Raw genomic sequence first — 14,312 nt, forward strand, 5'->3', positions numbered from 1 at the left:
AGAGGAAAGACGAAGGACACAAAAAGGAGTAAGAAGCCAGACAGAAGGTGTTAAATTTCGTGTTTGAACAAAATGAAGGCTTTAAATCTTAGCATCTCGAAGAGTTCTTAAGTGTCATTAGAAATTACGCTATTTCAGCTAAGTGCAGAATAGAACTGACTAGGAACATGTCCAAGATTTGTCTGTTCCACTTGTTCATTTCTAATATGAGAGAGATGCTCTTCACCACCTGCAATTATATCTTCACGATTTACAAGCCAGAACAAAAAACCAAAACCAAAACCAAGAATTTAGGATTTCAACTGGATTTTTTAAAAATAATCAGAACAGAAGAAGAGTATCTTCATGTTCTACTTCAGGGTTAAGTCCATAAACTTTCTGTCAATGTGAATTTCTATTCAGAAATCCAAAAAAGAAGTATTGCTTTGCTTCAACACAGAAGGCTTTGGAGGCCTATGGCCACAGAGTGTAATCAGAACGTCCAGCCTGGATACAGCGCAGAAATACACTATCCATTGCTGCAAGCTAAACCTGCAATTAGGGTGACCAGATAGCAAGTGTGAAAAATTGGGATGGCGGTAATAGGAGCCTATATAAGAAAAAGACCCAAAAATCAGGACTGTCCCTATAAAATTGGGATATCTGGTTAACCTACCTGCAATGATGTTAGCTAGAAAGAGGAAAGTGTATGGGAAATATAAGACACTAGAAAGAGCAGTGAAATAGGGCACACAGTAAGCTTTTCACATTGTTTGTCAGAATAGTTGCAGTACACGGTACACAGTGTAGGAGAAAAACAACTCGGCTTGGAATTTGGGGAAAAACAGAAATAATGGCCGTTTTCAGCTCTTTATTACAGTTGAAACATCCAAGAACTCTGAAACAACTTGGTAATAAATTATTTTGTCTTTAGTAAAAAGATGACCTTTCACTAGAAGTTTCAAGCCATCCTGTGGCATTTATCTCCTAAATGGATGTCTTTTCTTCTGTATGAAAAAAAGGAAATAATGAGAACAAGGTGTGTGTAGGAGCATGCATGCTTGAGAGATTCAGCCAGAGAGAGAAAAGCACCTTAAATTCATGCACATTTTTATTGAGTAGTAATATAAAATGCTTTTTTCATCATTACAAGTGCATGCTTTGATTGCCAACATTTCAGAAGTCAAATTACAAAGGCAAGGCTGTAGGCTGTAGTGAATTACTTGGGCACTTATACAATTGTTAAAAAATATCAATGGACTGTTTTGTTTTTCTTTTTTAAAATGAACCAGTTGTAACCCGTAACTGATATACAAAGGGAAAAAAGTGAAAAAATTACACATTTTGTGGCACATGACAGAACATAACTAAATGACTAAACCATTATGACATTAACAGTTATCATGCATTTAGAGTTTCACATGTAACTACAAACTTATTTAAATTTCACAAGGTTTGCTAAACATGCTAACCATCTATATGTGCACTGACAAGCTTATGTTAAAAACTTTTTAAGAATACTTTCCCCCTTAGATTTTTCAAAGCTCTTTTTGATTACAAAATTTCAAAGGCATTAAGCATTTTTTTTTTTAGAGAATATAAAGTACGCCAGTATACATACATTTCCAGTATAAGTCAGACCACTAAGCGCATTACAGTCCCATACAGGCCTATACAGCCAATTTTTTTCTTAAAAAACATGCATAGGCAGATTTTTACAGAATATAGATGCTTTTCACTGCACTTAATATGGTGTCTTGTTCACTATACTTAAAAATGCACCACTCATAAATATTTAAATTCAGCAAGCCACAACCAAGACTTGATTTACGAAAAACTGCCCCCCAAAAAACAAACAACCCCCCCTAAATATAAACAGCAAAAAAAAAAAAAAAAAAAGATAAATGGTAGCATTATTCCAGTTTTTTTTAAGTTGAAGAAAAAGATACTTGCTGCCAAATTAGTAAGATAAGTGTTATATTTAAAGAAGGGCATTGAAGCACACTAAAGAAACCTGAGGTAAGCATAATCTGTACAAAATTAAACTGTCTTTTTTTTTTTCCTTTTTTGGCATTTTTAACAAATTTGCAACATTCTGTTTTTATATTTTTAAAGACTGCCTAATTTATTTTATAGCCATTGTCTGACAAGAGTAGCAAAACATTATCAATAAATAGTCCTTATTTAGTTTGTACATCATTTTGTTAAAAATGTTTTGATGTCATCCATATTTAGTGCTGCAACTGTAAACGTACAATAGTTAGTAAGAAATTAGACAAAGTTTTCATGTCCAGTAACATAATAAAAGGCCTTTCAGTAACATATCTAGAAGTTCCCAATGCAGTAGGAAAACATGTTCAATTCCCCTAACTTTGCAATATATACCAGCATTAGCTTTCATATTTCTATAAGCATTTTAAAGGCATATCCAAAGGAGGTGTTTAGCCCCCACCCCCCACCCACCAAAATAAAGTTTACTATCTCCTCTTAGATGATATTGTAAACTGACTCCAACATCTGGCTCCCAGAGCAAGTAAGCTATTATCAGAGGCAAGAACATCCAACCGTTGATGTGCAGCAATCCCATCATGCCCTGCAGCTAAAAAAACAGGAAGTGGTCACTGAATATTACTGCTATTACTGCCATTGCTGTCAGTGCCATTAGTCTCTGAGGAGATTGCCTTGTTGATGGAGTTAAGGTTGGCATCAGATGGCATGGCATCTCTGCGAGGAGGCATCCTCTCATTAATTCGATCTAAGCCTTTGGCTTCTTCAAAACTAGTGATCTTATGCTGTGGTGAGAATCCTTTGATAGCTAAATAAAGGATTATTAAAAAAAAGAAGGAAGTTAGCAAAGTCAAACTGTTGGTATTTTATCAATTTATCAACAGTCAGTAACTGAGAAATTCCCTCATTGTGATGAACAAAATGACAAAATCTGATAGCACAATAGACTTCTTACCATATTTGGAAAAAACTGAAAAGTTAACAACCAATGTCTCTCGCAAACCAAATGTCTTTCAACAAGATTAAATTCTAATATCTTTTTGTCCACTTGAGTTTGGCTTAAAATATTATGAAGCTGACATAAAGCTACAATTTGTAATTATGAGCAGTGCTCAAGGCAAAATGACTATCTATCTATACTTCGTTGTAATAAATTAAAGCCTTACAAACCTTGTGTCCAACCTTAGCATCCTTACTCTGGCAAACTTTCAAGGACTTATTTTTGGAGTAAGGACTGAATAAAGACTTACATACTGTGCCAATCAGAAATCATGTATGGCACAGAGTGATCAATTTGATGGATACACATTAAAGATATCAAACAGGGATAGTCCTATAATCCTTTTGGAATGCCTTACAATTTTTTAATCACGGATCAACTGCTCATGTGTTACTCAAGAGCAGTAACTTTCCCTGTCATCCCCTGGGTCCTAGAAAGTAATTTGGTTAAACTGGAGTAATTCAGTATGACATGGACTAAAAATATCATTCTTCTGGCATATTTGTTCCTCTTAACTTTGAAAATATATCAGCATAGGACCCAATAACTGAATTTAAAAAGTCAATGAATCTGTCCTTCAGCAATGACAATTTCATTGATCTCAGCAGGTGTCCACAGATTAGGCAAAACTATCTGTAGAATCTGATACAACTATTTTATTACAGGACTTATTTTTGAAGAGACATCTATTTAAAACAGAAGAAAAAAAGGCACTGTAGGCAAAGAGTTGTTGACAGCCATTAATATAACTTTTTGTAGCCTTCCGTGCATTTTTCTCGTCTATTCAAAATCAAATCAATTTACCGTATTTCCAGAACGTTGGTTGCGTTTTTGTTATACTTCTACCTTAACATGCCACATAGCAGAGATGGTGTATTAGTACCAGGAACCCGCAAACTTGCCGGGACAACAAGGTAAAGGAGTTTGAGAGATAAACATTTCCCCTCCCAATCTGACCCAACAGAACCACACCCTACCAAAAAGAAAAGTTTCTGTAAATTCAGCATCTTCTCCCAACTCTGAAGTGGCTAGCACTTTTCTTCTTAGTATCTCTTACAAAAAAGTCCCTGGTACCAACATACCACTCACTGAATTTTGTGGGGAGCGTGAAAAGCAGCTGTCATGCGTAAATTTTGCCAACCATTCCTGTGCAAAGGTGTGCACTAATTTGTTCCTCAGGATTAATTTCTTTAACCAATTTAATGGATGTTTCATATTTCAAGTAAACTTTGATGTGCATGGGTTTTTTTGCATATACTATTTTAACATATACTAATTTAACATAATGGTGATTACTCAATTGAAGGGGGAGGAGAAGTCGAAAGAGGGCAAGGCCCACAGCAAAGCTTCTTCTTTAATTCCACCCCTAAAATAAAGATGTCTAATGAACACCAATGCCAAACCCTTAAAGAAAATTTAACAGACGGTGGCTGTGTTAAGCTGGAAATCTTGTCTCCTCTTCTGCAGGCTGACCCTTCAAGGTTCTCAGCCCATTGGAAGTTGTGGGTGCTGATCGTCTCACAGGATCAGGCCCCAGTGAACAACTACAGTGATGCTTATAAGGGGAAATAACCTTTTATCTGGCATTTGTTTGCTTTATTTAGTAAAAATATGTATGGTTATAGTGGCTAACCAGTGATAATGGCAAATGAAGGAATAACTTGAAGAATGAATATTCCTGGAATGGGGCTTGCATTCAATCAGTTTTATTTCAAGCAGACATATTATAAACCTGAGTGCTGAAGAATGTGCTCTGCTGTAGTTGCTGGTCAGACAACGAGTATTAGCAGTTGACACTGAGAGTTTACTAAACACGACACATAGTCACAGAAATCACAGAAAACAGCCAAACTGTCAACGAGAATGCACACTGCAGATTAGAATTTGCCAATAGGAATAGATAATTCCAACATAAATAGCAGCTCACTCACTGCTATTTAGAAAGCAGTTGTATTTTCTCTTACTTATTTTGTTCTACAATTGTGTTCACTGCTTTATACAGATCAAAAAAATTCAAATGGCCAAAAAAGGCACTTTTATCATCATACCAAACGACCATGACAACGAGATTTTTTTTTGCTAAAAAGTCAACTATTTTTAGGGGGGCAAGAACAAAATACAACTGAAAAGAATTTTGTTTTAAAGGGGAACTTTGAAATTCTTCTTCCAAAACTTTACATTACTGATTGCATACTGTGTATACTTATTTAAATATAAAGTTAGATCTTAACAGTATGGTTAATAAAATTGCATGTGGATTAAATTAAAAGGATCATCAATAAAAGCACCAAAGTTTGCAATACTAAGCATTCATAAATCTTCTGAGGCAGCCAGTCTCTTTAGATCTGTAGCTTAGATGGTGCTGGTGCTAATGGTTGCTCTAATATAAATACCCAGCACGTTAACTGATACTACTAGAAGAAACGGACATCTTGCAGACAAATGTCTCATGTTTTACTTTTTAGAGAGACATAAAAAACATGTTGAACTGTAACAAAGAACCATTCAAAATTACTTCTTTACTAGTGACTTCAGCCCTGCCACCCCCAACCATGTTTATAAAGTTGCCTGTTTTCTTCTTTATCAATGATAGCTGAAAATGATTTGAGGCAGAGAAATGATTCAGCCCTAAGAATACAGCTTATGAGTTATGTGTCAAAGAGCATTTACTAACAGCTGCCATGTCCCTTTCTCTTTCAGCTAAAAGTCCCCTTGTCACGCTACTCAGTACTTAGTTTAATGTACACAAATTAGAACATCATTGTACCTTTAAGAAAAAAACAACACAACAAAAAGACTTTCCCCTTTAAAGCAAGTATACTTTGGTTAATACCGAGCCACAATTGTTAGCCCAACACCCACACAATCTGTACAAGCTACAGCAAAATGAATACACCCAGCAGAGCCCTTATCTGTTGCAGCAACAACAGAAAGGGGACTGGCCAATTTACCTTCATCAGCCTCAATAGCCTCAACAGTCGCTGAAGGGAAGAAAGGGGGTAGCAAAACGAATGAGAAAAATGAGCAGAGGATTTTAACTCTAAGAACAAGTCAGTGAATAGCAAAGGAGCTAATAACTAATGTTACTGTAAGTGCTGGATTTCGGCACAGAAGACAACACAGAAATGCTATACAAGGAACAGAATAGGTCTAGTTTGCAGGCTGGTTTGAGCGGTAGAAAATGTTTTGGGAAGCTGAAGGATTCACAAATTAAACTTTAAGAAAAAAAACAAATTTGACAAATTTTCTTTTAACTCAAAGAAGCTGACAAAAATTGTCATTGTGCATCTGACCTACACAGTGTGCTGTAAAACTACTGCAGCATTTACCAAAAAATGTGTCAAAAAGGGCAGGAGGGAAGTGGCATAAAGCCAGCAGAAGAAATTCACACCATTTATTATCTCAGTTTGGAGAACACTAGTTGCTATTAGTACTGCACAGGACTGAAATGTCATTTAAGAGAAAAGGGCAAAATTTACAACTGGTAATATAAACATTTGTTCTCTTTCCTGACTTAAAAAACCAAAAGAAGACGACAGAGGGTTAATACAAACTGTGTCTCTTTTACTTGCAAGTTAGCTCAGTATCAATGCATGTCCCAGCTCTATCTGCATACCTCCCTCATTACACAATCATCTTTGAAATCCAAGCATTTTTAACATTTTAAATCAGATGGTATTTAACACACGGAAGGGATAAATATGAGATTTAAAGCTGCTGGTAGCAAAAATATAACAGCTTGGTCAGAAACTTTTATGGTTAGGAGGTTGCTGCTCTGTAACGTACACCATTGTTGATCAATTTTTTTAAAAAATATCCCTATTCAAAATAACTAGTCAGTTTGAATTTGTTCTTACAGCCAGAGACTCTGAAGCTGAAGGGGTCAGGAAATGAAATCGAACTTAATGATGGCACAGCCAAGATATTTATTAAGAAATTTTGATAAAAAACCTACTACTTCAGAAAACAGATTAAGAGTCAAAGCTTCTAGCTTTTCCCCTTTTCTTCAACTTGAGATGATTTTTTTAAATAAAAAAATAAGTTTTTTGTAGTTATGTTAAATATAGATTGAGATCAATGCTAAAAGACGTATATTGTCGTCCTGTTGCATGGAGAAGTCACCCATGGGAATCCACACACACAACAGTGAGCCTATATCTTGCAGGCTAAAAAGTAAGAGGATGGTAAATCAAGGGACTTGAAAAATAGAAACAAAAATGAAACAAAAAACTAAAAGAAATATAATGACTGTGGTTAGAAATTAAGATGACTAACTGGATCCAAAGTAGCACTGACACATTAGAAATAAATAATGACTACTGAAATGTATACTTCCACAGAACTTATGGGTCAAATTTTCTGTTAATACATATAGTACTATGAAAATGTGCTAACAAACTATGTAGATATCAGAATAGTTGGTGAATGGTGTACTCTGTGTTAACTAATGTAATGGGTTGTGTATAGGAATGTTTTACTAAGCCAGAATGCTGCAGTATGAGGGGATTTTCCTTTTAGTCATTTTAACTAGAACTTTTTGGCATCATTCTAAGTGAGTTTGGTTCCTAATTTTTTGACTAGATGACAATAACATTTTCCTTGGACCAAATTCTCTGACAAGTCTAAAGAAACGATAATGAGAAGAGTCTGGATAAATACCATAATTCTACCGAAACACTGAGATGGGCATTCTGGTGAATCATATTGCAGCATTTTCAAAGCAGATCATTACTCTCTGTGTAACACACAAGTCACATCCTCCTCCCCTCCTCCCGCCCCCAAACAAACAAACAAAAAAAACCACACCACAGAATACCTGAATCTTCTAGGTAAGAGAAAAGAGACAGTAAAGGGAAAAATACAAAGAGAAAGAATACTCCAGGAAGGAAACAGGAAAATAAGAGGCTGAGACTGTGTTAAAAATATAAAGTGAATTTCCATTTCTCACATGTATTGACAACAGAACTATACTATAGAAATATAAAACATTCTTGGGTGCCTGGCATATATTGAACGATAAACAAAAAAAAGAGAGCATATAGTAATACAGTATTAAACACGCTTTTGCAACTCCAAATTCTCAGAGGAATATTACATCAAATGTATCCCTGCTACATACTTACAATATCCCTGTAACATGTCTTTCTACAAAATTGGAAAGAAAAAGTGTATTGTGCTTGCATACATAGTGACCAGAGTATTAATAAATACCTTACTTCAGATTCATGCAGATTGTGAAATTGCTTTCTTTTATGTATCTCTTACATCTTCATTTAGAATCGTCAGAAGATAAATTCCAATTCTAGAACTATTTTTGTTGGTGATTCTCAATGAGGAAGGAGAAGATAGCAGACAGAATACAGTTTGATTGTCATTATTTATGCTGAATCTGCAGTACTGGGAATAGCAAAAGAGTTTGTATAGTCTCTATTTTTTTCCTATGAACTGGGTGGAATAGAAAGTACTTTATAGGTAATGCTGATTTATCATGCTTGTAAAGTTTATTTTCTGATTTCTCTCTCTGAAAATCAGTGGGACATAATAAGACTTGAAAAGTGGCCTTATAAGAACTACTCACACATGAGCAAGTATTACAAACCATCTGTTTTATTTTGTACTTTAATTTTTTCCTTTGGAAGATTGTGATTATTTTTCCTTGGCTTCTGCAGTTCAGTCTATTGTTTTATACATGGAATGGCACACAAACATGCTTACCGCTTTGCAGAGTTTGCTTCCCTCCAGAGAGTACACCACTGGGCAGCATTCCTGTTGGAGTCAAACCTTTCAGTGTCAGCACGCTCTCACTCTCTTCTCTGTAGAGAGGAAAAATAAAATCAGTAATTTTTCTTTTCTAGGATTGGAACACAAACGGTTGGACTGAGGAAAATACATTCAACAATACGAGTTGCATCCTCATCTTAGTGCCGTTTTAATGTTTAGGCTGTCTTTGCCCCTGTGCAAAGGGCCTGCATGAGGAACCACTGAAGTCTCACTTATGCCTTACTTGAGGTTTCAAGTTGCCCAGGTCCTCTGCACAGAAGTGAGTTCCCCAATACACAGTACTGGATATGGGCTGTTATTCAGCTAATAATGTAACTTGGGCCTGTAGAAGTAAGTATGCAAATATATACAGACACTGTAATGTTGCTGTAAACCAGGGGTGGCCCCACTGGCTCTTTTAAAGTTCAAGTTCGGCTCGTGGACTGCCCCCCCTTCTCCACCTACCTGACCCAGGTGGGAGGGGCATGCAGAGGGGAGCTTCAGCACTGTGGGGCGTGCCTGTTGGGGCTCAGGGCTTCAGCAGGTGCAACACTGAAGCCCTGAGCCTTGGTAGGTGCCTCCCGCAGGGCAGAAACCCCAAGCCCCAGCAGGCAAATCCCGGCTCTGTAACTTCTGAAGTTCATCTGATGTGGCTTGGAGGGTCAGTACGTTTGGCCACCCCTGCTCTAAGCCATCAACATGGGAGCAGTGGGACCAGAGGAGTAATAGCATTTGTTAGTAACACATTTAACCCATTCCTATGCCACATTCTCCCAAATCAGGGTTTTTTTTTTTTAAAAAAAACCCACCATCTAGACTAGTAGCCATGTACATAATTAGCTGATTGTCAATCATTATAAGGTACCCAGCAATAAGCAAAAGCATTAAGTTGACGGGAAGTTTGAGTCTTAACTTCACTACTGCTACTGTGAAAATGACAGTAAATTAGCTTAGTTCATGCCCTCAAGGAAAATCATTTTAGGAAATTTGAGGAGTAAGTTTTGCAGGTTTCCAAATATAGAAGTGTAAAATGTATCCTTTTGAATGCACGAGGAACAGCATAAGGAAGAACAACTCATCACAATGACTGAACAGCTTGAAAAGAATCTCAATATTGCTTTAAAGAAGTATAATGTTGTTTGAGTTGATACTTGCTTTTCAGCAAAAACTGAAAACTGCCCCAATTTCTTTAAGAGAAGCAAATGTTATTGTATTTTTCTTTGAAATGTGAAATTATGTTAATCTGATGGAAACCAAAATGCACACACACAAATGCAGAATTTGGCCCCAAGTACACTAGCTGGTAATGTATTTTTCTCTACTAACGCCAAGAGCTGTCAAGTTAAGTATTGTTTTTGTTTAGTAATAATGCAGGGCCCACAGATTTCTGTATTTAAGAGCTTATCTCTTTCCCCTGCAGCATATAAATGTTAGATTCTATTTACAGCCTGAAGATTATGCAGATTGTTTTCATGATTTAAGAACGCAAGTCAGATTCTCTCTTCCTCTATACTCCAATCAGGCCACAAGCAAAGGTCTGAATGTCAAGCAGAATTAACACTGCATTTCTATCACATTGGAGGGTATTAAAACATCAAGCAAGGTTCAGAGCCCTCAGTTGATAATAGATTTCTGAGAGTAAATTCATAACCTGCATTTTGAATGGTCACTTCACCTAATTTGTGATTGATCTTGGAAAATGATTCCAATATTTCTTACGGATTTACCGTTACAGGGTATTTGTAAACGGTATTTTTCTGAAATTTCTGTTTTGTTAAATTAAGAATAAATTCAGTATTTCCCAAGTACTTACTGTAACACAGTATATTTTTTTAATTAATATATATATATATATATATATATATATATATTTTTTTTTTTGCTCGCCCTGAATTTCAGCATAGCCTTCTTCTCCCTTTTCTTTTGCTGCTCAGGTATTTTATTTCCACCATAAAAATATGATCTCAAAAATATAGTTCACTTGAAATTATTTATGTGGTACTATCATGAAGCACCGATGTCATGCAGAAATGGTGTCACTTGTGGCATTATGTGATGTATCCTAAACCTACCTTTGTATGATGACTTTTTCTTAGGGAAATTAGCAAAAGAGTGAAATGCCATTTTATCCCCTGATTTTGAGGTGTTAATAGCCAATGGATCTTATACATTATGAGCTTTACGTATGTGGAAAGCAGCTTTCTATCCAAGTTATGTCAAAATGGCCATGTGTCAACTCACTTTCACGGTGTATAGCTAAGGAGGTTATGGCTATTCTGGCTCAGAAGCTGATGATCTGGACGTGTTCATACTGTGAGTGAAGTGCAGTAGTATATGATTTTCTGGATGTCTAAAAAAGGCTTTTTTGGGAACTAGCTAAAAATAGTTTTTAGAGACAGCAGAGGCTTAAATAAGTAGAAGTGAACATCCCTATGCAAAAGACACCAGAAATCGGGGGTGGTTCCAGGTCCTAGTCTGACTTCTACCAACCCATGTCCACAAAAGTGTGGCAAATCTGAGTCAAATAGGGAAATATGGTCTAGAAGAAATTACTATAAAATGAGTACACAATTGGTTGAAAAACCATATTCAAAGAATAGTTATCAATGGTTTGCTGTCTAACCCGGGACAATACATCTAGTGGAGTTCCACAGGGGACTGTCCTGGGTCCAGTACAATTCAATATTTTTCATTAATGACTTGGCTAATGGAGTGAAGAGTCTGCTTATAAAATCTGTGGATGACATCAAGCTGGAAGGGATTGCAAGCACTTTAGAGGACAGAATTAGAATTCAAAATGACCTGGACAAATTGGAGAATTGGTCTGAAAACAACAAGACTAAATTAAATAAAGACAAGTGCAATGTAGTACACTTCGGAAGGAAAAAAAAATCAAATGTGTAACTACAAAACGGGAAATAACTGGCTAGGTGGTAGTACTACAGAAAATGATCTTGGGGTTTACATTGGATCACAAATTGAATACCAGTCAACAATGTGATGCACCTGCAAAAAAAGGGTAATATCATTTTGAGGTGTGTTAACTGGAGAGTCATATGTAGGATGTGGGAAGTAATTATTCCACACTTCTCGGCACAAGTGAGGCCCCAGGTGGAGTGCTCTGTCCAGTTCTTGGCGCCATACTTTAGGAAAGACGGGGACAAACTGGACAGAGTCCAAATGAGAGCAACAAAAATTATAAAAGGTTCAGAAAACAATCTATGAAGAAAAGATAAAAGAACAGGTATGTTCAGTCTTGGGAAAAGAAGACTGAGTGGGGACCTCATAACAGACTTCAAATGTGTAAAGGATTGTTATAAAGAGGATAATGATCAATTGCTCTCCATGTCCATTGACGGTAGGACAACAAGTAATCAGCTTAATCTGCAGCAACTGAGATTTAGGTTAGATATTAGGAAAAACTTTCTAACTATAAGGATAGTTAAGTATTGCAATAAGTTACCAAGGGAGGTTGTGGAATACCCAGCATTGTCTAACCTTTTTCTTAAAATCCTTCAAACACCTGTCAAGGATGTCCCTGCCTCAGCTTGGAGGGAAGGTTCAGATGATGTTTTCAGACCCCTTCCAGCCCTACATTTCTAGGATTCTATTCATACGGATTTCAGAGTAGCAGCCACGTTAGTCTGTATTCGCAAAAAGAAAAGGAGGACTTGTGGCACCTTAGAGACGAACAAATTTATTTGAGCATAAACTTTCGTGAGCTACAGCTCACTTCATCGGATGCATCTGATGAAGTGAGCTGTAGCTCATGAAAGCTTATGCTCAAATAAATTTGTTCGTCTCTAAGGTGCCACAAGTCCTCCTTTTCTTTTTGCGAATACAGACAAATTGACTTCCATATGCCGTTTATTGTGACTGGGTTATCCTAACAAGACCTTAAAACACAAGGTTGTTGTAGTATTCAGGGCTAGATTCACAGAAGGATCTAGGTGCCTAACTGCCACTTGAGATGCCTAAATACCAGAATCAAGCCCTACTGATATTCACACAAGCCTTCTCAACTACTATGAAACTCTGTAGGCACCTAAACTCACTGGCTGCCGAAATTTTTCTAGTGCAAGATCCCTAGGTGCCTATGTTTCTGCCTGTGCACAGGCATGCTGCAGCCTCACTTTAGGCATCCAGATGCGTAAACCCCAGTGTGATTCATGGACTGGGGAAATAGGGGCATTCCTCTGCCTAACTTGCCTGTGGGGCCTGATCCGGTAAGTGTGCTCTCAGTTTGCTTACTGGATCCGGCCCCTGCAGGTGAGCTCACCCAAAAATGGCTGGTAGAAGGAAGTAGAGGGATTAAGAGGACATTCCTCGTAACATTTTAGCCCAGTGGTTAGGGTACTCACCTGGGATGCAAGACACCTTCGGTTCAAATCCCTTCTCCGACTGAAGGGGAGAAGGTAGTTGAACAGGGATCTGCCACCTCTCAGGTGGAGTGCCCTAATCACTGCTCTATAGGGTATTCTGATATCTCGAGCTGCTCCACTGTAAATAAATAATGAAAGAGTGGTTGGGGGTGGGGGAAGAGCGCACACATGTATAAGCATGAGAACTCACCTGGGAGGTGGGAGACCAGGACCCAGTTGCTCTTGCTCCAATGACTTTTTAAATTATTTATCAGCAGTGGAACAGCTTCAACAGGAGAGTCTGAGGAAGCCCCAAATCAGAATACCCCATAGCCCAGTGGTTTGGGCTGCTCCAGTATCTTCACCCCCTCAGCTGCAGCGGGGAAGCTTGAACTGCGGGGGGTCTCCCATATCCCAAGTGAGTACTCTAACCTCAGGGCTAAAGGTTATGAGGGAAATCATCATTGTCCTCCTCCCCTTCCCTCTCGGCTAAGAATCCCAAGCAGAAGGAGGCACCTCCCTGCAGCTCAGACTTAGGCACCTATCTCCCTGAGAGGGGCAGGGCTTAGGACACATTGCTCTCCTCGGCATCGCCCATGCCAGCTGAGGCAGGGAGCTGCCTAGCATGCTGGTTTTTGTGGTACTCTGAAAGACCTACCTCTCCCTAACCATTGTATAGGGAGCCTAAGCACCTATCTCAAGTTTTGTGGATTACAATGGTTTTCAACGTGCCTAAAAACGTTAGCTGAGAACCTAGCCCTCAGTGCTTAAGGTGCTTAACAACAGATCTGCTTTATGACAACTCTGGTTCCAATTGGCTGTGAATAACAGGAGGTTCATAGCACCCCACCCAGATTCTCTGTCTAGGAAGCTCAGCCCTTAAAGGCATAGTCCTCAACACCAAAGTTGTGTCTGCTATTTATGGATATTAAAGGTCCAGTCCCGCAAAGCACTGAATTGCTCCTGCAAGGAGCTGAGTGCCATCAACATTCACTAACTTCAGCATGCTCAACAGCCTGAAGGATCAGGTACCACGATTTCCCATCCTTCTGTACCATTATGCAGTGTGCTGTGATCTTCCGGAGATACAGAAATGCAACCATCTCTGAGGCAGAAGGCAATAGTAATGAAGGTTGGTCCTGCTTTGAGCAGGAGTTTGGAACAGATGACCTCCTGAGGTCTCTTCCAACCCTAATCTTCTACGA

At 37.9% G+C, this 14,312-nt stretch overlaps 1 protein-coding gene across 1 annotated transcript in view; it reads right to left on the reverse strand.

Annotated features, from left to right (window-relative positions):
- Positions 1–1,072: 1,072 nt before the first annotated feature.
- PPP3CA (protein phosphatase 3 catalytic subunit alpha) overlaps positions 1,073–14,312 on the reverse strand; it is a 320,751-nt gene continuing 307,511 nt past the window's right edge. The window contains exons 12-13 of the mRNA XM_077815075.1: positions 8,702–8,799; positions 1,073–2,794 (exon numbers count right to left, since the gene is read on the reverse strand). Of these exons, the coding sequence (XP_077671201.1) occupies positions 2,598–2,794; positions 8,702–8,799 (295 nt within the window). The 3' untranslated portion in view covers positions 1,073–2,597. The remainder of the gene's footprint in view (positions 2,795–8,701; positions 8,800–14,312) is intronic.

This window comes from Eretmochelys imbricata, chromosome 4 (assembly GCF_965152235.1).
Source record: "Eretmochelys imbricata isolate rEreImb1 chromosome 4, rEreImb1.hap1, whole genome shotgun sequence".
Lineage (NCBI taxonomy): Eukaryota > Metazoa > Chordata > Testudines > Cheloniidae > Eretmochelys > Eretmochelys imbricata.